Here is a 23,604-nt window from a genome sequence, read left to right as displayed (position 1 = left end):
CAAACTACTCCCTCCTTCTTGCTCTAGATGAAGCCTAATAGCAGAGCGGAGTCTCTGTCCTTGGAGATATTTGATATCTGACTGGAAACAGCCCCAAGCAGCCCCCTGTAGGTAGCCCTGCTTTAAACTGAGGTTGGACAAAGCCCTCTCCCAGCTACGTCTGCCAGTGATTCTCCACTTTGGGAGAGGAACTCCTCTTTCTTCTTATACAACTTGTGAATGGAAATCCCAAGTCAAGTTGGTGTTTGCTTTTTCTATTTTCTTGTGCTCAAGTGGCAACAATCTGTGACTATGGCAGTGGATAGAAAGATTTGACAGAACTGCATTGATAGGTAGGATTTTTTTCCAAGGTCACCTTCAGCTTAGTGAGGGTAAACTGATTTCAGACCGAAGTGGGATTTCTCATCTGAGTGCATTGGCTGCTAAAGATGATACTCTCCCAGCTCACAGGCCAGGAAGGTTGAGATGTCTGCTCTTATTACGTATCTAACAAAAATGCCATGAATCAAAGTTGAGGGCTTTTTGTTATATCACCACACTTTACATCAAAATATCTGAAAGGTACCCAGCTCTCCTTTATCCTGTTCTCTTCATAGTGGCTCTGAAACTGAAATTCTTTCAACTCAGGCAGAAATCCTTCATCGGCTTGGAAATGGAGCATCAAATACAGTCACTGTTGTTATGTAACTCATTCCATTTTTATTAAAGCATGTCTGTGTGACTGCAGCTTTCTGTAAGCAATACATAAATGAGGTTTTGAAACTCAGTTTGAAAAATAAGGCTTTATAAATTTGGCTTTGAAGCATCATTTTCTCTATCTATGATTTTCAGACCAAGACTGAAGTCAAATCAGCTTTAGAAGACTATCTAAAACCTGGGATACCTCCTTCTTTGTACACATGGCAGAGTATTTGTTGGTTTGGAAATTCCCTTTATTGAAGAAGTCTTGGAGAAGAAATGCAAAATCTAATTTGCACTTTAAACACTTAAGGCAGATATTCAAGGTCAGTCAGTGAATGATCAAATAAACTATGAGCGTTATGTGTTTCAGCACATTTGATCAAGACAGTCAATAAACAAAGTTATAGTTCTTAGAATGAGAGACCTGAATACTGATTTCTTCATTTCGTTTGCTGCTGCACTGGAGTCCCTGGGAGGATAAGAACAAACTGGACATCTGTTGAATTCGCTTCTCAGCAGAGTGACTGAGCTCCACAAAAGACCAAGGGGGATCATAAATGGATTTGCAGAAAGATGTTTTCACAGCTGTTACAAAACTTAAGATTAACTACCGAAGATTCTGTAGACTCCTCAAATGAGAAGAAAACATATATTATTTTAAACAAATAGGAAAAGGTGTTTCTGATGACCTTAGAAACCCGGTGCCTTTTCAGCTGATAAGATGGAGAGCTGCTTTTTGTGTTACACATCTATAAAAGTTGTCACTCATATGAGCACAAGGTCAATCTGATAATGTGATAATGTTAGCCAGCAGTTAGTTCTATAGATACAAAGCAATGCCAGACTGAAGGAGCTTTATGCCATTCTTGCACACTGTGCTATTCCTGCTGTGCAGGCTGTCAGTGTCTATGTAGGATACTCAGTGCACTTCTGATGGGCAAAAATATTCTCCAGCCATTAAATATGTCCTTGTCCACTGTGCACAAGATAACTGTTCCTTTTGTTAGGGAATGCCTGAGCAAGGACTGGACTGCTGAGCGTCTGCTGCTATGCAGGGAAGCTTTTCTACCATTGGGGTTTAAACTCAGTTATCATAATATCATAATATCAAAATCACACTCTGTTTTTTCCCCTGATGGTATTCCTGGATCTGACTGCTAAAAGTCTCTCTGATACCTCATCTGGATGGTGCCCTGTTATGGAAATGTCCTCCAGTAAATTGCGTGGTTTTAATCAATCAGAACTCTGAATGAACACTCGAAGCATCTTATTTTCAAAAGCAGTATTTATTTTTTGTTCATCAAGATAAGACACATTACATACTGCATAAGGTAAAAAATAATGCTACAGGAGCTGCATTTAACTGAGATAACAACAAAAAATATATAGAAAGAGATTGCACTTGAGAAAGTAGGCTCTACCCCAGAATACGCTAAATAAAATGCTAGTGAATGGCGTTGAAATTATTTGAGTTTCTTTAGAAAAAGTATTTATTTTAGAGGGTTCCGATTCCACCAATAGAAATGATATATATTTTTTCTAATAGCACTGTTTATTTTAAGTTAAAACAATATGTAAACAACAGAGCAATTATTACACAAAAGAAATAAAGGTGTGGAAAAACATCTCTGCAATTTCTGCTAATAAATAAAAGGGAAATGTTTGTCTGGTGCTTGATGTCAGCAGGGTCAGCACAGCATGAGGCTGAGGAGTTTGGAAACGCTCCACATTTTGTGACCAGTTGAGCGTATTTTTAAGAAACTAAGCATTAAAAGGGTAATCCTTATTACAGCAATCTCTTTTACAGCTGATTTTTCCTACTGGATCGTAGCATCCACTGCTTCCTGCATTAAATTCAGTTAGCCAAACTATTGGCTGTGCAGTGTTTACCAGGTTTCACAGCATTTGATGATGTGTGATGCCCATCAGATGCCCAATTCAGATTTCTAGTCTTTTTCTTACACAGTGAAAAGAGTGTAAACTCCCACATTGGGTGATTTCAAACTAAGGCACACTCAGGAAGGAGCATCTCTCTCCCTGCTGACCATTGAGGTGACTTAGGCCCCTATATGAGGCCGGCAGCCCCATGTCAAGCAGTGTGAGTACCCCCCAGGACAGGGCTGTTTGGGATGCAGACTGGGCAAACAAGCAGAGATACTCGGGGAACACCATGCATAGTGGATGCCTGATTCACATCTTCCCATGAGGGATGGGAATTACAGGACCCTCAGAGCACAAAGTCATGAGACAGATGCTTCCTACCACTGATGCTGTCAGGCTGGAGTGCTTAGGCAGTACTTGCAGTACAGCGTGATCAGGCATATACACTGGAGAGAGTGCGCTGTCTCAATAACAGTCAGTGCTGTCAAGATCTCACATGCAATCTTCTTCCCAAATTAGCTGAAAATTATGGAAGGGCTGGGTCAATCCTGTTATAAAGCTAGAGTCAGAAAAAAAATGAAGTCTTTTTTAAGCAGTTCTGAAATAAGAAATGAAGCTGGCAATCTTTGGTTACAATGTTGTTCTTTTAAAGTGAATTGCTTTGAAAAATGATGAATCACTTCCCAACTCAGCATTTGGGAACGTTTTTAAATAGACATCTGGGAGCCAGAGAGGAAAAATTAATATAAATAATAATTAAAAAAAAATCCACACATTTTGAATCTTAAATGTTAAAATACAAGAAGGAAAAGCAACACAGCATTTCTAGGGGACGTTTCAGTAAAGTTTTGTTAAAATGATTTAAAAAAAAGCACTTATAAAATACTTGAGCTGATAAAGAGGCTGTCAGAACACTACTGCACTTCTATAACAAAACTGTATATTACTAAAACATACTGGCTTAAAGAATCTCAGTATTATACTATAGCACATGCCGGTTTCCACTAATGTCAAAACTACTTGGCTCTTTCAGAGAGGCAGACACCCAAGAGGCAACATGAACAAGATGAACCATTGCAGTCTGTATCTGCTGCTTAATGTAAAACATCAACTGTTAAACATGCCACCCCCATTCTTTCTGCTACGTTCATGATAAAACCTCCAGTTCTTCCATAACCTTCAATCTGCCTGTGTTTTACTCTGAACAGCTTCTGGAGCAGCATTTTATAGCCTTAAAGCAAGCTTGAAGGATGGTTTTTCCTTTCTCATGGAGAGCACTTTCATAATATTTAAAAAGGCATAGGAAGCTGTCGTAGCTTTTACAGTGCTTATTTTATTCTGAGGTGGTGTTTATAATATTCTTGTGCTCGTTAATAAATGATGCATGCTTCCCATGGCAGACAGACATTGCTTAATGAGTTAATATGCCTCAGCAAAATGTAATCTAAAAGAAATTCACTGTCAACAGTTTAACCATGGCAATAGACATAGCTGAAGTGAAACAACAAGCCTCAGATAACTAAGATTAATGTATATATGACAAAGTTATAATAATCCGTACTTAAAACAAACAAACAAACAAACAAACCCCAAACCAAAGTAACGATAATTAAAACCCAAGCACAGTTTAGTTTCCCAGTAACACAACTACAACACGAATCAATATTTTCAACAAACAAGTGCCCTATCTTCATCGTCTGCTTAGGGAGACATGGCACTTCTCCAGCTATGGCAAGGAGGGGACCAGGCAGAGATCAGAACCAGCCCCAGCCCACCGGGATTTACCTGGGGGCCTGGAGGGCCCCATCTCACCATGCTTGCATGGATGATGACTCCCGTAGAGTCACTGTGGCAAAGGTGCCTCTGTACCCCCAACCACCGCCGGTGTCCCAGCATATGCAAAGCATTTACTAATTTTGGCACAAGATTTGCTTGAGGACAGATAGTGAGATTTGACTCCACTGGTGTTTTATTTCATGTAATAAAGGGTTTTCCTCACTGCACAGCACTCTCCTGGGAGGGGATGCTGTCAAGTTCATTTTCAGAGCTGGATTAACCATTTTACAATTGCATGGGCTCAAATTCTCCCTTCATTTATACCCACAAAACCCTACTGACAGGAGAGTTCAACAGGCAGAAATGGCAGCAGAATTTGGGTGTAGGAAATGGTGAGTGAGAGATTTGCAGAAACACAACAAATGCTCTTTCATTGCCAGCTCAGACAACTTCGGGGGGCCTTGTGTGCCTAAAAACTGTGAGTGACCTTTGAAAATCTCAACCCTCGGACTCTAGCTATAGCAACCATAATTCTTGGATGCTGATATAAAATGCATGGTATACCTGTTTAGCTGCCATGGCACTAATCAGCCCAGCAATGCTGAAACACAGCAATCATTTCTTCTAATTGCAAAGGCAGGCTAGTAGCAAAGTTCAAATGATTAGTGACTTAAGGTCCTCAGAGCAATCCCGCTGCAAAGTAAATGTCTGGTAAGCTGCAATTAATGGGTCTTGTGTTTTTTTCTTTTTTTCTTTTTATCGGGGTGGTCTTGCACTGCAGATACAATCACAACGATCGTGATGATCCAACTGTATATCTACTAAAGCCATGTTCTTTCTTGCTTTGCCTTTCTTTCGCGGATGCTCAGCCTCAGGGACAAATTTCAGCACCTGGGAGAATGAAGAGAAATGCATCAATTAAAAAGAACACTTTTAAGAGATCTGAAGAGGAGAGTGCTGGGAAAACTCCAACCTCATCTGCAACTTGCACACACACTTTTGCCCATGGACCCACACCCACCTGCAGGTTCACAAGACAACCTTTAGGCAGCCTGTCCTGGCAACACATCTGTACTGTGATGTTTTGTTCTTTATTTCTCCTTTTGGAAGGGAGGGTGCTTGGATTCTATCTTTGATTTTACTTTCTGCCCATCAAAACACATTTTTTGTTACACTTGCATCTTTTCTCTCTGTGACACCCTGCTGCATTGCTGCTTCCAGAGCTTTGACGGATTGGATTATTTCCTCTCTCAGGTATCTTTGTATTATGAAGTTCCCTAACCATGTCCAGAGCTGCTCCTTTGCATGCTGATTATCAGGCATGTCTTTTTTGGCTTGTCTCTCCATTCCCACAAGTATTTGAATTGTTCTGACCCATCTTTCATGCATATTTCTGCTCTAAAGACCAAGCAAAGTTTTTCTGAATGCAATTTGAAATGTCTGAAGCGCATCTTTAGTATTGGTCCAAAACTGAAATGCCTGTTAAGAGGCAGACAAAGCTTGCACAAAATTTGTACCTAGATACCACTGAGTTTCTCTGGAATCTGACCATTATATTGGCTTCTCTTAAAAACACATGCCTTACTTGGAAAAGTCTCTTAAGAATTCCCTGTGAGTAATGTGAAAGGAAACAACAAAGCAAACAAAGCAAGAACAATATCCTAGGGAAATGTACGTAGTAGAAGAGACTTCTTAAAAACACCCACCTCACCAAACCGTAAGGGCAAGATAACTGCAAGACTCACAAGGAGAGTCAAAGGTTATGAAGAAAAGGAGCAACGAATACAAGATGCAACAAAGGAAATGATATTTGGGTGTAGGAAAAGAAATGAATCTAGAGTGGTTAAACACTGGAGGAGGTTGCCCTAAGAGGTTGTGGAAACTCTGTGGATTGTCAAAGTTAATAACACAAAACCTTGAGCTGACTCATCTAACTTTGAAATCCCATGCTTTAAATGGGAGATGGGGCTGGATGACCCCTAGAGATGCCTTCCTACCCAAATTACTATATGAAACTATATTTTCATGTTACTAGATGAAAGTGGTGTGGATATGTGGAAAACAGCTATAACGTTGAGTCTTATCTCATCTTCTGTGATAGTATATGTATGGTAAAGGCAGCATGGAAGTTGGCAAGGGCATGCTTAAGTGAGCCCACTGTTGGATTCAGGGTATCTTTGTAAGAACTTACATCCCCTCTGCCATGGTGGTGCAATCCTCTGTTTTGTTTCATTAGTTTGCTGTTGAAATGCTTATAGTAGTTTAATAGAAGAGGTAATAATTTCAAATTACAGTTCTAAAACTTAAGTGTTCATTTTGATTAAGTACCCAAGCTGAGTTCAGAATAGGAACACTTTAACTCTCCCATAGCATTTGTCTTCCTGAATCTCACAACAAACTGCACAAAAAGATATGCATCATTGTCAAACTTCTGCAGGCAGAGACTGTGAAACTATTTTCTTAAGGCTCTGTGACAGATCAGTAGAAATACCAGAGGCATTACCAGCCCTCTTCTTTTAGAAATCACTTACTGATGGGAAGCAGGATGAGGAGAGGTGTCTGCAGGAAGGTGGGCAGGTTCTATTTTCTGGAGCCTCAAGCATATGTCATCTCAGAACCACACAGACAGCTACTGGAACCAACACACCTCACTCTTGGCAGACTGTTGTGAGGATGTGCTTGGCAAAGGGAGTGATCATCCAGATTAGTTTTGCCTGTTCACAAGGTGGACAGAAGTCTTTCTTGTTTATGACCCACCAAAGTCACCAGGCACATGGGGAGTGGGACCACTCAAGTCACGAGTGTCACAACCACAGAAACACCCACATCTTCTGTGCTCAATAACAGGCCTCATATTGTCACTCAGTTATTAACCTCCTTTTATTACAAAGTACATTCTGTTCTTTGACCTTAAAAAATCATGCAGGAGTTGAGGTGCTCTGGGGAAGGAGAGGGATTAAGAGGCTGAGTAGATTTACATAACATTGGCAGCTTCAGCAGAATTCGGATTTCCCAAAAACTAAATATGAATGGCATGCCTAAGGTTAACCATGAATGCCTGGCAGAATTGGTGGGAAAGGGAGATGCAGGTGAGAAGCCTTCAAGATAAGACTATTTGTTCTTCACTGTTAATGCCTGGAGGATAGGAAGGCCATGGGATGCAACAAAGGAGATAAGCACTGAACACAGTATTATTTCATCCTCCCATGTGCGACAAAATTCACATTTCATCTATGTAATACAGAGAAGAAGGACTGTGCCTAAGACAGGTACACAGATGGTATTTTAACCTGTTTGGAAGATGTAAATGCAGAGCCATGCCATTAAAAAAGGAGAGGGGAGGGCAGAGGGAAGAAAGCAGCAGAATGATAGTGGATCTGAATCGATTTTGAACTTTGACTGCCTCAGAATAGATGGTGAAGTCCAATAGACAACAGAACAACCCACTGCACCACAATGTCATTCAAACAGAAAGGAAAAGAACTCAGTCAGGCTTACAAGATTATGAAAGGGCTGAAAATAGACTGCATCTTCGAACATACTTTTTTGTAACTCTTGTTTAAGAAAACATACTTTTAAAATGAAGTACAGCTACTGAAGCTCAATCCATGATAAAATTCTTTGCTTAAGGAAGCCTTTCATCAAAATCTGAAAAATTTCAGTGATTGGCACTTTGCAAGATCATGGGTAGGTAGATCTGCTTTTATCAACTGAGAGCAAATGGAAGTATGCAACGGGATGAGAACAAAGATTTGGTCTGTATTTAAGCCATCGCACCTCCTGGCAGCTTGGGGATTTTCCCTGTGTTTTATATTAAGAAACATGAGCACAGTATATGGGCTTTGCTGATAAGAGTAGAAAAATGAATTGGCAGGCACTTCCTCAGACAAGACAGGAAAGCAGTGTTTGAACATAGCTGAAATTGGACTGCTTTAATAGCTGATCACAGAACTGATGTTCAAAGCTTTCAGCCTAGCTTCCATCTAATAGTTTTAGTTTCAGCTAAATATGGAGAATTGAAAAGGATCAGGAAGTAAGGCCATTTCTTGTGACCACAGTAGTTGAAAGAAAACCCTTCTGAAAATAGCTGCTGTTTATTCATTCCATGGTCAGTTCCTTCAAGGTGAGGAACTACAGAGTTAATGAAATCAGTTCAAAGAAATTTTGTTTAGGACAGTTTATTGCCCCCTTTTTGATGGGGTTGGTCGAATTTCTGCTATATGAAAATAAGGAGATGGAGAAAGAGTGGAACACCCTAAGATTTATTTTGTATGGGTGAAAAGAAGGAATAATTTTACAGTTTTCAAATTAAAGGAGCAATGTCTGTAATTGCTAACCAAGCTGCTGTGTCCCTCGCAAAGAACACATAACTATAGACATACAGTACCCTTCAAACACTGAGTTAATTGTGGACATAAAGCTCTGTAACATATTTAAAAAAATAAAAGCAAAACATAGGACTTAATGTCTGAGATGGATTTGGTGTTTATGGGTAATACAATGAAAAGCATCAGGGATTTGTGGCATTTCTCATGCAGATAAATCCATAGGAGCACACCAACACACTGGACAGTGCTTTTTGTAAATGGGCCTGAGCACTGGAGAGGTCTTGAGGCCAGGTGACTGTGGCAGCTTCCTTGGGACTGGTGGAGAAGGAAATATAAAAATAAAATGTTTACACAGTTTTCCATGATAGGAGTCTTGCCTGCTGATAGTGCACTGAATTTGGATTCTTTTAACTAAAGAGAAAAGCCATCGCCCAAAACAGCTTCTGGAGGCTGAAGCCAGGTAACCTCAGTCTGGAATTAGAAAACACCTTTTTAAGTCAGGCTGACTCATCACTTGGAAAGCCCACCAAGAACCTGAGGGATTTACAGTCTCAGTTTGAGGACATCAAAAAACAACCGTGTTTTCTAAGTATACAATACAAGATCAGGGCTTGCTCTGGGGACAGCAGAGTGCTCTCCAGCAGCCTGTGGAACAAAGGAAGTTCCAGCCTCTAACCACAGCAGATCTATAAAAGCACTTCATGACCTGATTTCAGGATCAGTTCGCGGTCTGAGAAAAGCAGGGCAGTGATGACTGCTAGGGAAAGGCCCACATGGAGATAACATGATCACCCTGATCCATACCCAGCACTTCTTCATTAGAGGCATCATAGTATCATAGCATCATAGTCTCGTGCGGGTTGGAGGGGATCTTAGAGATCATCAAGTCCAACCCCCGGGATTCGAGCCTCTGTGTAGCAGAGCGGCACTTCTACCACTTGCACCACAGGGGATTCGAACCCAGGCCTCCTCAACAGAGGTAACTTCAGAAGATGATTTACCTGTACCACCCACAAGTGGGTGTTAGGCTTACTTTGTTAGCTTGGAAAGGAGCCCAGCAGTTGACTCTCAGCTTTAGGTAAGCAGAGCCATATGGGGAAAACCACTCCCTCCTTGCTGCGTATCATTTACCTTGAAGTCAGATAACATTTAGCTATGGCAGTTCATTCTGGGTGACTTCTATTCTCACAAAAAGCAAGGAGCAATAGGGAATTCAGAGAATAGTTCTAATGATAAGAAGAAAAATGTGTGAAGATGCTCTTTTTAACTTACTATCATTTGCTTTATGTATTAGTATTTGGGCAGCTCCAAAAGTAATGCCTCCTATTTTACTATGTTGGCCAGTGATGTCAGAGGTGGATGTGGATTTTTATGACTGTAATATGCAGTCTTGTTCATCGCTGGTGAAAATGCATACCTAATGGTGGTGACTATACTGAGAAAGTGTTTTGTAGATGAGAATTTGCTCTATCAAATAGCGTTATTGTGCTCTTTGTATCAGTTGTGGTTTGCATGAAAATAAATAGGAGGCATTCTTTTCAGAGCGACCTATGTATTCATTAATACCAACTCCAGTAATATTCTTTGTTAAATTCTTGATCAGTAGTTTCAAAGCCAATAAAATCTCATTCAAAACTGTTTTTTCCCTGGTGAGGCTAAGACCAGAAATAATCAAAACTGTGACTATAGTTTACCAAATACTTGGTTGGCTGCATATTCCATAGAAAAATGATGGAGAGCAACTCTGGAACCTATTTGAGATGAATAATTTAGTGAAATTTGTACTTTGCAGGGCTTATTTTAACTTACAGCTATTCAGCACGATCTAATCTCCTTTTGCTCATCTAAAAATACCATCATTCTAGCATGCAAACCAAATTATATTTCTCTGAGGTTCATGAAAGAGGACACATCAAAAGCGCAAAACATTCAACACAGATCCAAGTTCTGATACAGACAAAAGACCTTACTCAGCAATTTTTCAAAGTTATCTCATCCAAAGGTCACAAATAGTTGAGCTGTGCCGTTAGCATAAGAAACCAAGCATCATGGGAATGTGGTACATAATTTAGCGTAAGGACCTTTATTCCAGTAGGACTGTAGCCTAAAATAACAACACAGGCCAAAAGCTGTGTTCTTTCTTACCAGGCATAATTGCAGGATATGGGGAAGAAAATAAAAAGGGTTCATTTGATCATCAGTGGTAGCATTCAAATTAAGGGATTATTACTGTGAAATCACTGCTTTTAAAAATTATTTGGCTTAAAAGTCAAGAATTTGAAATGCTTACCAAAGCTACAATATTTTTGACATTCTAGATAGCATCAGGAGCCTCACTTTGGGTCATTTGGTCAAGCATTATGGCTCTCGTCCTTGTCACTGACCAGATACAGATGTTCCCAGTTCCCCCACTGCCTCTCTGTCCAGACCTGCATCACAGCTGTCTCATTATCTTAACTTCCAGATATCATCCTATGAACTTTCATTTTAATCTAGTAAAAAATGAACATTTATTCTCTCCCTGCACCTATTTGATCTCACTGTTCATCCAGTAATCTAGCAGTCACTTCTGGCACATTCTGTTTCCTTGTACTTGCAGTTTCTCATATAATATTTCTAAGCATTATCTCTTGCCAGGTTAATTCTGTGCTTTTATTGCTGTAAGAACCTTTTTGTCTTCTTTGTATATGTACAATCAACTCTGGGACATGCAACAATCAAACTACATTCCTTGCACAGTGGTCTGATGATGCTAGCTCTTTTCAATCACTCAGTTTTCTTTGTTGAGTCATTTTTGTACAGTTATGTTTCCCTCTGTAAAGACAGGATAAGAATTATTTTCTGCTCTCTCAAGTGCCTCCTTAAGATTTGCTTAAGGTTTATTTCCCTGTGGAAAAGGAAAAAAGAAAAACAAGACAAAAAGACAAAAGCACAGACAACACCAAATTATAATTGTTGCACATCTTAACACCATTGAAGCATCTTTTCTGTCTTAGTCAAGTCCCATACCACCTCTTTACTTTCTCCCCTGTTCTTTCCTACCCAGAAACACTCTGCATAGACTTATTTCCCCTCTGCAGTGCCTGGTATCCCTCTGCAGGTCAGCAAGATGTTATGAAGTTGCAATATGAGTACAAATTTAAACCCTGTGGTTAAGAATTAATTGCATGAATGTCCTTTGAAGGCAAGCTCCAGTTAACGTGAGGCTTGAATAGAGGTAAAACGATGAAAAAAAAAAAAAAGCAGAAAAACAAACAAAGCTACTTATGTAGTGAGTGGTGACAGGACTAGGGGTAATGGGATGAAAGTACAGCATAGGAAGTTCCGCACGAATGTGAGGAAGAACTTCTTTACAGTGAGGGTGACGGAGCACTGGAACAGGCTGCCCAGGGAGGTGGTGGAGTCTCCTTCTCTGGAGATATTCAAGACCCGCCTGGATGCCAACCTGTGCGACGTGGTGTAGGGAGCCTGCTTTGACAGGAGGGTTGGACTCGATGATCTCTAGAGGTCCCTTCCAACCCCTACAATTCTGTGATTCTGTGATTATACACAGTGAAAAATGCATCAGTCTTTACTGTTGAGAAAGTAAGTAGGTAAGGGACATGCAATCAGCTTTCACCGCTTTATTTTTCCTTATGTGCCTCTTAGCTGTGCTGCAGAGTATATTGTTGGTGGAGGTTTACGCACTGTGACAAATACTGGTTGCTACCTTAAAAGCGTTTATTCCTCATGGAAACTCATTTCACATCTCATCAGTTACAGCAATGAGATGGGGAAACCGATTTCTTGTTTCTCCAAGGGATGAGCACACTGGCTGGATGGCACAGCTGCAGATCTCACTGCACAAAGTCCTGGTCCCTCTGGGTGGGGTTACCACCAGGTTCAAATTCCGTCTCTAAAAGGCAACTCCAGGCACTTCCAAAGAAATGCACTGCAAAGGGAATCATCCCTTCATTTCAGCTTCCCTTTAGCAAGTTAGATGTGAGCATTTGATTAAAGGGAGACACATTCATGTCCATGAATCATTCTGTCTTTGTACAGAGCCCTGCACCATAACTCAGCATCACTGCTGGCAGGCTGTCAGGGAGAGACACTGCCAGCTCTGGGCAGTGTTTAGTTCACAGGGTTCGTGACACCATGTGGTAAGCTGTGAGCGTCCATGAGCTCTGGTCTCAAGCAAACCCAGAAACAGTGGAAAACCACAAAGTATATCACAAGACTCCTGCAAAAGAAAACACACCCATGAAACTGGCTGTTTACTCAAGCTCTGAACCTTTTTATTTCTGGAAATTGCTGAGTACTCTGGTTAAGTTATGGCAGACTTCCAAGTTATAAAGAAAAAACAAAACAAAACAAAACAAAACAAAAACCCACCAATGTCTTATTATTATCACTTCTCAGGTCAATTAAATTGCCCCTTACTGGGGCATTCTCAGTTTCTCTTTCTCCCTGCCATTGCATTATTTCTTACAATTGACAGGAAAGAGCTGTATGGAACTGCAGCAGTAGCAGCCTGGGGAAAAGTGATTGCTATTGCTCCTGAGAGGCAAGGAGGGGATGCTGGGAGACCTTGGTGATGAACACAGCTCCAAGGCTTTAAACAGGAACTGAAAAACATCAAGAGTGTAATAAGGCAACCTTGAAATCTCTCTGGACTGTAAGACTCCCTCTGAACAAGCACATGGCATTGGTGCATCCAGAGGTGCCAGCATGCTGCTGCTGTGGTACTGCAGGATGCTGGCTGCAGAGTATGAGGTAGCTCAGAAATGTTAGACAACTTATACATGTTGTCCAGTTTTTACTACTGAGGTCAAATACATCCATGTGTAGGATATGTAGCTATGGCGGATCCAAGAGCTTGGCAGATTAAGCCCTAGCATAGCATTTAGTAAGTTTCATCTGACAAGAAAAAAAAACACCCTGGAGTCTGCATGATTTGGTTTCAGTTGCTACAAACAGCAGTCCTTTGCCCTGCTGTCTTGTACTTCTTTCGCAACTGAATCCAAGTAATTTGAGACTTCCATTTGAACCTGGTTGACCTTGTCCTGGAGCAGAAGGCAAAGGTTTAAACAAAACTACTGGCTCTGTGGACTTCATAATGCATGAAACTACATCCTTTGTCATGCAGTAAAAGGCTTTTTGATTAAGGTTAGTGGGTTTCAAATTGGCTTCATAAAGAATAAAGCATTGAATCATAGAATCATAGAATGGCCTGGGTTGAAAAGCAGCACAATGATCATCTGGTTTTAACCCCCTGCTATGTGCAGGGTCGCCAACCACCAGACCAGGCTGCCCAGAGCCACATCCAGCCTGGCCTTGAATGTCTGCAGGGATGGGGCATCCACAACCTCCTTGGGCAACCTGTTCCAGTGCATCACCACCCCCTGCGTGAGAAACTCCCTCCTAAAATCTAACCTAAACCTCCCCCGTCTCAGTTTAGAACCATTCTGCCTTATCCTGTTACTATCCACCCTCCTGTTTATGCACTCCCTTCAAGTTCTGGAAGGCCGCAATGATGTCTCCCAGGAGCCTTCTCTTCTCCAAGCTAAACGAGCCCAGTTCCCTCAACCTTTCCTCATAAGAGAGGTGCTCCAGCCCTCTGATCACCTTAGTGGCCCTCCTCTGGACCTGCTCTAAGAGCTCCACATCCTTCCTGTACTGGAAGCCCCAAGCCGGGATGCAGTACTGCAGATGGGGCCTCACAAGAGCTAAGTAGAGGGGGAGGCACATGGTTCTAAATCAGGCGTGTCAAGAAGCTCCTCCTCTATACAATTAGTGCTAGACAATTATGTGGAATTAGAAATTAGAATTATGCTTAAGGGAAATAAAGAATAAAACTGTTTGTGTGAGGCCAATAATAATAATAATAATAATAATAATAATAATAATAATAATAATAATAATAATAATAATAATAAACAATAATAATAATAATAAAAACAATAATAATAATAATAATAAAAATAAAAGGGAAAGTATTTTGAAATAAAATTAATGGACACATCTTTAGCATGTAATATGTGAATTTATCTGCATGACTTCCACTCATATTAATGGCAGCTGCTTGGCTAAATATTGGCTCAATGAGCTGTTAATTCATCCCTAAGGGTTTAAGTTTAAATTCAAAATTTCAAAAGCATTGTAATGCTAAAGCTGAAACTTTTCCTTACATTCATACAGTTTTCAGAGCACAAAGGAGCAGCATAATAAATTAGCAGTAATGTGTTAATCTGAATATTGAGTTTCCAGAATTTTGTGATTAATTTTATATGTGACATTCTGATTCTGATGAATACCTGGTTAGGGTGGTATTCCAGTGTGCCAGTACCAATGTTCCCAAAGAGGCAATGAAAAATAACTATTTGACCACAAGTTTAGGCCCAATGTTTTCTCTAGCTGCAGGAAGTTCTATTCCAGCAAAAGGAAGAACTTTTTTACTATCAGAGTGATGGAGCACTGGAACAGGCTGCCCGGAGAGGCTGTGGAGTCTCCTTCTCTGGAGATATTCAAGACCCATCTGGATACTTTCCTGTGTGACCTACTGTAGGGAACCTGCTTTAGCAGTGAGTTGAATTGGATGATTTCCAGAGCTCCCTTCCAACCCCAGAGATTCTATGGTGCAGTAGTTGGCTTAAGCTCTGACACAGACGTGACACAAGATTCTCAGTTTATACTTCACTTCCAATTCTCTTAGAAGTACTCTGAATTTGAATTGTGCACTCATATTTAAGGCCTGAAATTCCACATAGATTTACTATGCAAAAACAAACAAACAAACAAACAAAAAACAAAAAAATCAAAATCCTTTCTATAATTTTAAATTAATTCATTTTCAGTACTCCTCACACTCTACTCTATCCATTTTTTTTTTCTAAGGAGAAAATTGTTTGGAGAAGACCTGAATGTCCCATAGGCAGTATTCACCACTTTGTATCTTACGCTGTGCCTTCTTTTATTGACAGTTTTTTCCTAAATGAAAGGATCCAAAACTTTTGAGCCATTTTCTTTAAAAATTGTTTTGATGTGTATCATCTGCTGTGTCTCCACTGATGTATGGTTTGCGTTTCTATTTATCTTTTCTGCACCTGCTTGCATATTTCTAAGCACCAACAGTCAGAATCCATACAAGTAGCCCACCTGTTTATCTGAGCCACAGTAAATGCTTGCTGTGCTATTCTGTTCACATCTGCTTCTGCAGAATACAGTCACTTGCTTTTTTTCTCACCATGTCTGCAACAAACAAACGTTTTCCTGAACCTCTTCACAATGATTCACCGCTCGACCTTTAGTCCAGCATCCATTCCCTATTTCCCCCTCTGCTCCTCTCACAAACAGTGGTATATAAATAAATAGTCAAGACTGCTTCTCCCAATGCTTGCTGTTTTTCTAAATTGCATTTATAAGTAGTTTCACAGGTCTGCTGTAAACCCTTGCAGCCTTCCATGCTGTGAAAGTACTTTATCTGCTGCATTATCAGTCATTTTTGTCACTCTCTGTTCAACCCCTTCCAAACTAATCATACATGAAGTAATGTTTCATCCCCATGCCGGGATACCCACAGATATTCACTTCTCATGTAGCAAACTGCTCATCTCTTCCACCTCTTGGCTTTTTAGCTAATCCATGACTGATCGTGTCTGATAGACTGTCAGACCTCTGAAGGAGGTGCCAGGCCTTTCAGCATTGCTGTATAATGCTGTGGTGCTGTATGAATATTCATTCATATGTAAAACATTCATGATTCATTTTATCAGCTTGCAGTCATCTAGGTGTCCTATGCTTTTAATTTTTTACTTTTTTTCCAATTCACTTTTCTACCAATGAGATAAGGCTTTTTGCTCTGTGATTACCAGGGTCATCCCCTTCCTCTTGCTTAAAATTAGATAAAATATTAATTATTCTCTAGACCCAGCTGATATGAAGTAAGCCAAACGCTGCAGCTAATGGTGAGAAAAAATACCTTACTTGGAAAATAACCACACTGTTCACAGCGAGGCAAAAGGTCTGACCCTAAACAGCCTCCGGATAGTTCAGCCCGTTTCTCCAAAGTTAAAGCCTTATGAGCACACATCACCTCCAGATTAAATGTCATAGAATCACAGAATCATAGAATGAATGACTTAGGTTGGAGGGGACTTTAAGATCATCTAGTTTCAACTCTCCTGCCATGGGCAGGGTTGCCCATGCCCACGTCCATAATGTTCCCCTTAACATGAGACTTAAGTAGCAACTCAGGCTCTTAAAAGAAGTATGTGTTTAAAACTAAGTCAGCATGGCATAGGGGTGCTTGCTTTCAGACACTGTCAGTCTCATACCAAGTAACCTTCCTAGATATGTTCACTTTGGTGAACATTGTTTATGTCTGGTTTTGAAAATGTTGATTCAGAGGCAAAAAATAATCTCCCCAACATAGGGAACTTGTTTTTTCTTGTTTTGCTACAAATAAATATTGTGGACTTTTTTTCTCATTCAGAATTTTGCATTAAAAAAATGCTGAGTGGGAAAAAAAAACAATAAAACTAAGGCTGAAAATTCAACTCTCCTACAGGCAATAAATCTGCAAGGGAAGAGAGTTTACAAACAGCTTAATTTTCATTTCCTACTGTGACCATAAGTTTAAGAGAGACAGCACAAACCAAAAGGACGCACAGTCAAAAGCCTCAAGGAACAGAGATCTCTGTTACTAAGAAGTATTTTCACTGGTATGTGGCTGAATCGGTCCTTCATCGAGAAAATCAGTCCAATGTAAGCCTAACTCACTGGGTTTATGTGGTAGCATCCGTGTAGAGAGATGGAAGAAGATATCTCCATCTTCTAAGTTAATTTACCTGTAAATGTGCGTTAACATCTCTTCCTAGCACATATAAACCTCCTCCCACCCTGCTCTGCCAGCATCTCCAAATATAAATCCCCATGGGATTGTTTGCATTTGTTGTAGTCCCATCGCCGGTTGCAGCAGATGTGAATGTGCTCCATGAGGTATCAAATAGGGCTCCAACACAGAATACAAAAACAATGTTAAGACTAAATCTAGGCCCCATCTCTGCGTTACGTGAACCTGTCTGGAAGCCCAGGCAGATCTCTCTCCTCAGGAAGGACACTGATCATGGTGGGTATTCACTGAAGCATCCTGGCCTCTCCCAGACAACAGCATTTCTGCCTGTCAGCGAAGTTTTGGCCAGCTTCACAATGCAGACACAACATGGCAATTAACACAGCATCACACGTAGGACTGAGAAAAGCCTTCAGAGTTCACATAAGCAAATCAATAAACCAAACAAGTACTAAAGGAAAGAAAATAAAAGTACCTCGTGATATTTTTTCACTGTTTTCCCAGACACGCATGTGCAGGATTTCCAATTTGAAGTCCCACAGCCACAATTTCCTCCACAGCGCTGGACAAGGAGGCAGCGAGGGAAGAAAACAGCATTTGTCAGCTTCAGTTCTTCCCTTAAATTGACAGAGTAGTTTCTCGGAGTGCAGCTATAGCGCTTCACATCATCATTCAGCCTGTCCAGGTCAACTGTAATGCAAAAGGGGCTTCATTAATAAGGTCTAAATGGGACGTTGTCCCAGTTCATACTGCTCCCTGGGCAGCCAGTAACACAGTGATGCGCTCCTTGTTGGGAAATACATGAAGTATAGCAGTGATTTCTGAATGGGTAAGCATAAACCCACCCATTTTAAATCATTACAGGTGGCCATCCTGGCTCTCATCCTGCCCACAGTGACTCCCGCACACAGGACTCACACAGACTATAAAGGCGATAAGAGAGCTTGTAATAAAACATGGGCCTGAAAGCTCAAGGCTAGTTATTTTATTTGCTGTGTCACTGACCTGCTGGGTGACATATTCCACCTCTGCCGCTCTCTACCCTGATTATACCCTATTTAGCTGAAGTTCTTTTTATTCTGGGCACAATATTTTGCCCAAAGGGCAAACACTTTACAGCAGGCTCTTCCTGTGGCCTGCAGATAAACACCTCTGTAGAGTGATCCATCCCTTCCTCAGACGGGCTGCTAAGACAGGCCGCTAAGACTCCTCGCTATCCTCAATTCCCTGTCTGTGCTGGTCGTGGATTGAGTCTGAATACTTCACTTTCAGATGCCTAAATCAATCTAAGCAATATTAATTTTAGCTTTTAAGTGCTACTATAACAGGCATACAAATAAATACAATTAAAACTAATGAGCTTCCCTGAATGCCAGTGGTTGGTTGATGTTTAAATGCCTGTTATTTCCGTGAGATATGTCATGCAAACAAGCAGTAAAGCCAACCATAAAAATAACTTATAGACTATCCACTGTGAGTTTAAGGGCTGTTTCTAAACTTTATCTTGCAAAGCTAAAATAAAATGTAAAAAACAACTTCTATAAATCCATTTTCCACAACTGTGACACAGTTAAAAGTAATACACTCAATTAATTTCATTTCCATAAATTTCCTGATTTATCTTTCCATTCTTTTCTACTTTCTTCTTTTCTGTGGGATCCTGTCCACCAACAAAGTGTTTAAGACCTTATTAATTCTTTCAGGATTGGAGGATATGGGAACCTGTGTTAAAAAGTGAGATCCTCCAGATTGAAACTAAGAACCAGAAAGAAAATAAAAACACATTTTGAACTCATGAAGCTTGAAAGCTGGAGAATTCAGCTCTTTTTTTTTTAAATTAAAGTCTTCAAATTTCAGGAAAAAATGGGCATCATAAACATCTTAATATCATATAATTAAACTTATGAACTTCTTAAAAAAATGAGACAGGTTGCACTGAGAAGATAAATTAAGCTGGACAAAGATTAACAACGTAACATGATTGGAGGGCACAGAAGACAAAAAAAAATCCCCTCTCAGTATTTGCTAACATTGACATGAAGCAGGAATTGTTCAGATAAGTACTGAGGTAACATACAGATTTTCACGGGCATGTTGAATAGCTCAGCATCCCCTTTGGTACTGAGCACACCTGCACTGTGTTATGAACATGAAAACCTTCAAAAAAAGACAGAAGCACTGCAGCTCTTCATTCCATTTGTGATTCAGTCCTTGTCACAGAGTTAATCGTGGAAAAAGCTGTGATTTGTAAATATCATGCACCTTCACATTCTGGCCTTGAGGTACTCATTGGTTCATAGCAGATATGCAAGAGGCAAAGGTGCATAAATGTCATGAGCACTGCTACAAAAAATCATAGCAGCTCCACTTTCCAATATGTTATCTCACTCAAAGGGAATTTTGCAGATAAATTGTGATTTTATAGCAATTGTGATGCATCTCACTGTGAAATCTCAGTGGTTATGTCCAGAGATCTTGCATCTCTCCAGAAGAGGTATAGATCATCCTCCTGATACAAGCACAAAATCAATGGGGCTGCTGGTACATGCCCACAATGGAAGAAAAATACATCCCAAATGTCTACAGCCAGGACTTAGAAGACCAGAGAATATTGATTTTTTTGTTTTAACAGCTGATATTTTGTTCTCCACTGTCATTCTTCAAAGCCACCCCTTCTCACTGCAGCTTCCAAGGGTAATCCTCATAGGGAAGTGTTTCCCACTCATCTAAATGTTCTCATCAGGACCTCTGCCAGATCAGCTTTGCTTACTGATAGGTGGCATCTATCTGCCTCATATTTGTTTCAGCTGATTGACACAAAGAAAGTAAGCGATAGAAAAAAAAGAGAGCAGAAAATATTCTGCCTTCAAGATTAACTGGATTTCTTGAGAGGAAAGCCCATAGCCTCCACAATCTGCACTGCAGCAAACCAGAGGCAGAGATGCCGATACAAGCAGGATGCTGCTGGGGGGGGCTGCCTGTGGATGCAGATGGCATTTGTGGATGGTGCAGCTCTAGACTGCTTTAGCACAAATACTCAGAACTTTAATTCAGCATTGATCACCATGCCCTCTGTTGAGGTAGTAAAACAAGCTACGCTTCCGGCAAGAGCCAGGTCATTAGGGAGGGCCCAGACCCAGGTGGCATCAAGTGGCATCTCTGTGCAGGTGGAGATGTCCAGAGGACTGAACAAAATGTGCTCTATCACAGGCAGAATTTTCCCTCAGGCTCAACTGTTCTTAACCCTACACTGAGCTGATACCTATTGTCACAGCTGTTGTAATCAGCACAGGAATGAGTCTTTGTAATGAGACTGGCAGAGAGGGAAAGCATTTAAAGGACCAGGGTGAGGGTCCTTCCTGCAGAGAGCATTATATCTATTGCAGTGGCACACATATTAGCCTCAGTACTTAAGCTGCTCAGTTCAAATGGCAAGGGGTGACCAGGCAAACTGGAGGAAAGGCTTTGCTCAGTAGTGTGCAAAAGCCCAGTTTTGATGACTTTCAGAAGTCTTTGCAGTCTCTTAGGCTGCAGCTGAGTCAGTACTGTGGAGAGCTGTTGACTTGCTTGAAGCATAGGAGGGAATAACCAGATAATTAGGATAACTTTTGCTCTATGCAACATGAAAAGATCAGCTATTTTTGATGAGAGCTCAAAGCTTTCGACAGATGCATTTTTCAGGAATTCCAAAATCAACCAGTGGAAAATGATTTTTAGAGTATTTTTCCAGGTGAAAAATTTCCAGTAAACTACATGAATTCTCCCTGATTTAATATTCCCAGCATTCTGGAAATGACTTCTCTGTAGTCAAGACCCCAAAATGGATAGTTTTCATTTAAGACGTGAAGTCCCTTTGGTATATCACATCTCAGGCTCAGACTGAAATGGACAAAGTCCACGGTGGAAAGGTCCTATTGCAGTGGTGCTGAAATTATACAAATAATCATAAGCAGAGAAGGAAAGGTTAAATAACAGGTTGAAGACATACATACAAAAAGTCTCCTGGAGGCAAACCCCATCTTTTTGGCTTTGATCTACCAAAATCCTGTGCTTGGTGGGACAAGGTGACTGTGCAACATCTGTGAGCAGCATGTAGTGGTTGTATCATGCTGACACCCACCAACAGATCCCACTGCCTGATTATCTTTAGACCATGGTTTGCAACCCCCTTTACAAAAAGAAAAATAAAAAATGAAAAAGAAAAAAAAAATCACATTTTCCTTTGAACCGCTCTCTCTGCTGGAAGCTTTGATATGCATTTTTTTCTCTGACTTGGGATTGTTCTACTGTCTGGAGCCTTTCTATTTCCTCATCCATATAACAATGAGATTTTACAGTACAGTCAGTTTCATGCATCTCTTCACTGCTGTGACTAAAACATAACCGAGCCTTGTCATGAGTGGTGTGAAATCCTGCTGCTTTACTTATCAAGAATTAAAACCACTAGTGTCCTTAATTTAAAGCTACAACAAAAAGGCTCTGTAGACTGGATGCAAATAACTTCAAAGTGTTATTACAAAATGTCTGCATCAGAGATTCAATTTGAAGGCAAGTCAGGCATAAAAAGATGCAGTGGAACAGTAAGATGGATACTTGGGGTACAGCATTTCCTCCTTCCTTTCCCTTCAGACTTACACTTAACCCCATTCTCATTTCTGACAGCACTAAAGTATGTGCTTACATTGAAACACTGATCCTAATGAGAGTTAAGCACTGAAATCAGAGACCACAGAGAGCTAATACCATGTCTTATTTAGAACGGACAGCTTTAAAGACTGTAGAGGAGAGAAACCCTGTGCTGCTGGTCACTGATTAATTCTAAAAAGACAGGCAGTCTGTTAAGGTTTCTGTTAACACAGTAAGGGTTCCAAACTAATGGTCCTAACATACTCCTATCTCAACGTTTTAACTCTTTTTTCATGCATCAGCCACGGACTGGAGCTGATGTGTAAAGGGATGGCAGGTCCCTCATCACAGTGTTCCTATTCCGTTTGTCAAGGCCATCTCCAAACTAAGCAGCTGCAGACCAGTCAGGCTAACTGTGGTAAAATGAAAGAGTGATTCTATCTGAAAACCATGTCCAGGCACTTGAAAGAGAAGAGGGTGACTGGAAACAGCCAGCATAGGTTTGCCAGGGGCAAACTGTGACCAACCAACCTGAAAACCTGCTCTGGTGAGATGATTGTCTGGTTGGAGGAGGGGAAAGCAGAAGGTGTTGCCTACCTTGATCTTAGTAACATTTTTGACACAGTAATATACAGCATCCTTGAAGCCAAACTGCTGAGATATAAGAAGTTAGGTGGAATACAAATTGGGTAGATAATCAGAAGTACAAGGGAGCTTGACCAAGGAATCAGCAATTGCCAAGTGCAGCTGTTGCCTGGTTATTACAGGTGTTCCCCAAGTTCCCCAAGCCCAGGCCTATATTGCTAAAGATCTTCACTAGTAATCCTCAGCTTGTTTGCCAGTGCCATTCAGTTATAGAAAATTGTCCTTGTGCAGCAGAATTGTCTTTCAGAGGAATCTCAGCAGGCTAAAGAAATATGCAGGCAAGAACCCCATGAGGTTCAGGGACAGCAAATGGAAATTCCCGCACCTGACTTGGAATAACCTCATGTATCAGTCCAGACCAGTAACACCCCGGCTAAGCAGCAGCATTGCAGATAAAGATTTGGCATCCTAGTAGGCAGCAGGCTGAACATGAATCAGCTGTTTGCCCTTGCAGAAAGTGAATGCTCCCCTTCATTAAGCTATTGTGAAGCTGCAGCTAGAGTACTATGTTCAGTTTTGAGCTCCTTCAACGATAGAGAAGGATCAACAAACTTGGAATATAGTGAACAGGGTGGTCCACAACAGCCACAGTGAAGCAGAGGAACTGGGTTTGTTTGTTCTGGAGACTGGAGACTATGAATGGGGGTTCTCATATCTCTAGCTATCTCAAAGAGGCTACAAGGAGGATGGAACCATACACTTCTTCACAGTGCACAGCAAAAAGACAAAGGGCAAATATCAGAAGTTGTAGCAAGTGTGACTTCAGTCTGTTATGAAGGCAATATGGATGTGTGGAACTAACTAGACTTTGGGATGACAGTCAGCTCTATACCA

General features: G+C 40.7%; 1 protein-coding gene across 4 annotated transcripts in view; it reads right to left on the bottom strand.

Moving 5' to 3' along the window:
* Positions 1–1,948: 1,948 nt before the first annotated feature.
* PDGFD (platelet derived growth factor D) overlaps positions 1,949–23,604 on the bottom strand; it is a 140,072-nt gene continuing 118,416 nt past the window's right edge. For all 4 annotated transcript variants that reach the window (XM_032442180.1, XM_015852243.2, XM_032442182.1 and 1 more), the window contains 2 exons: positions 17,975–18,189; positions 1,949–5,229 (listed from right to left, as the gene is read on the bottom strand). In XM_032442180.1, the coding sequence (XP_032298071.1) occupies positions 5,095–5,229; positions 17,975–18,189 (350 nt within the window). In that variant the 3' untranslated portion in view covers positions 1,949–5,094. The remainder of the gene's footprint in view (positions 5,230–17,974; positions 18,190–23,604) is intronic.

The sequence above is a fragment of the Coturnix japonica genome, chromosome 1 (genome assembly GCF_001577835.2).
Source record: "Coturnix japonica isolate 7356 chromosome 1, Coturnix japonica 2.1, whole genome shotgun sequence".
In the NCBI taxonomy this organism is placed as follows: domain Eukaryota; kingdom Metazoa; phylum Chordata; class Aves; order Galliformes; family Phasianidae; genus Coturnix; species Coturnix japonica.
The sequence above is the reverse complement of the archived record's forward strand: the minus strand, read 5'-3'. Positions and strand labels throughout refer to the sequence as shown.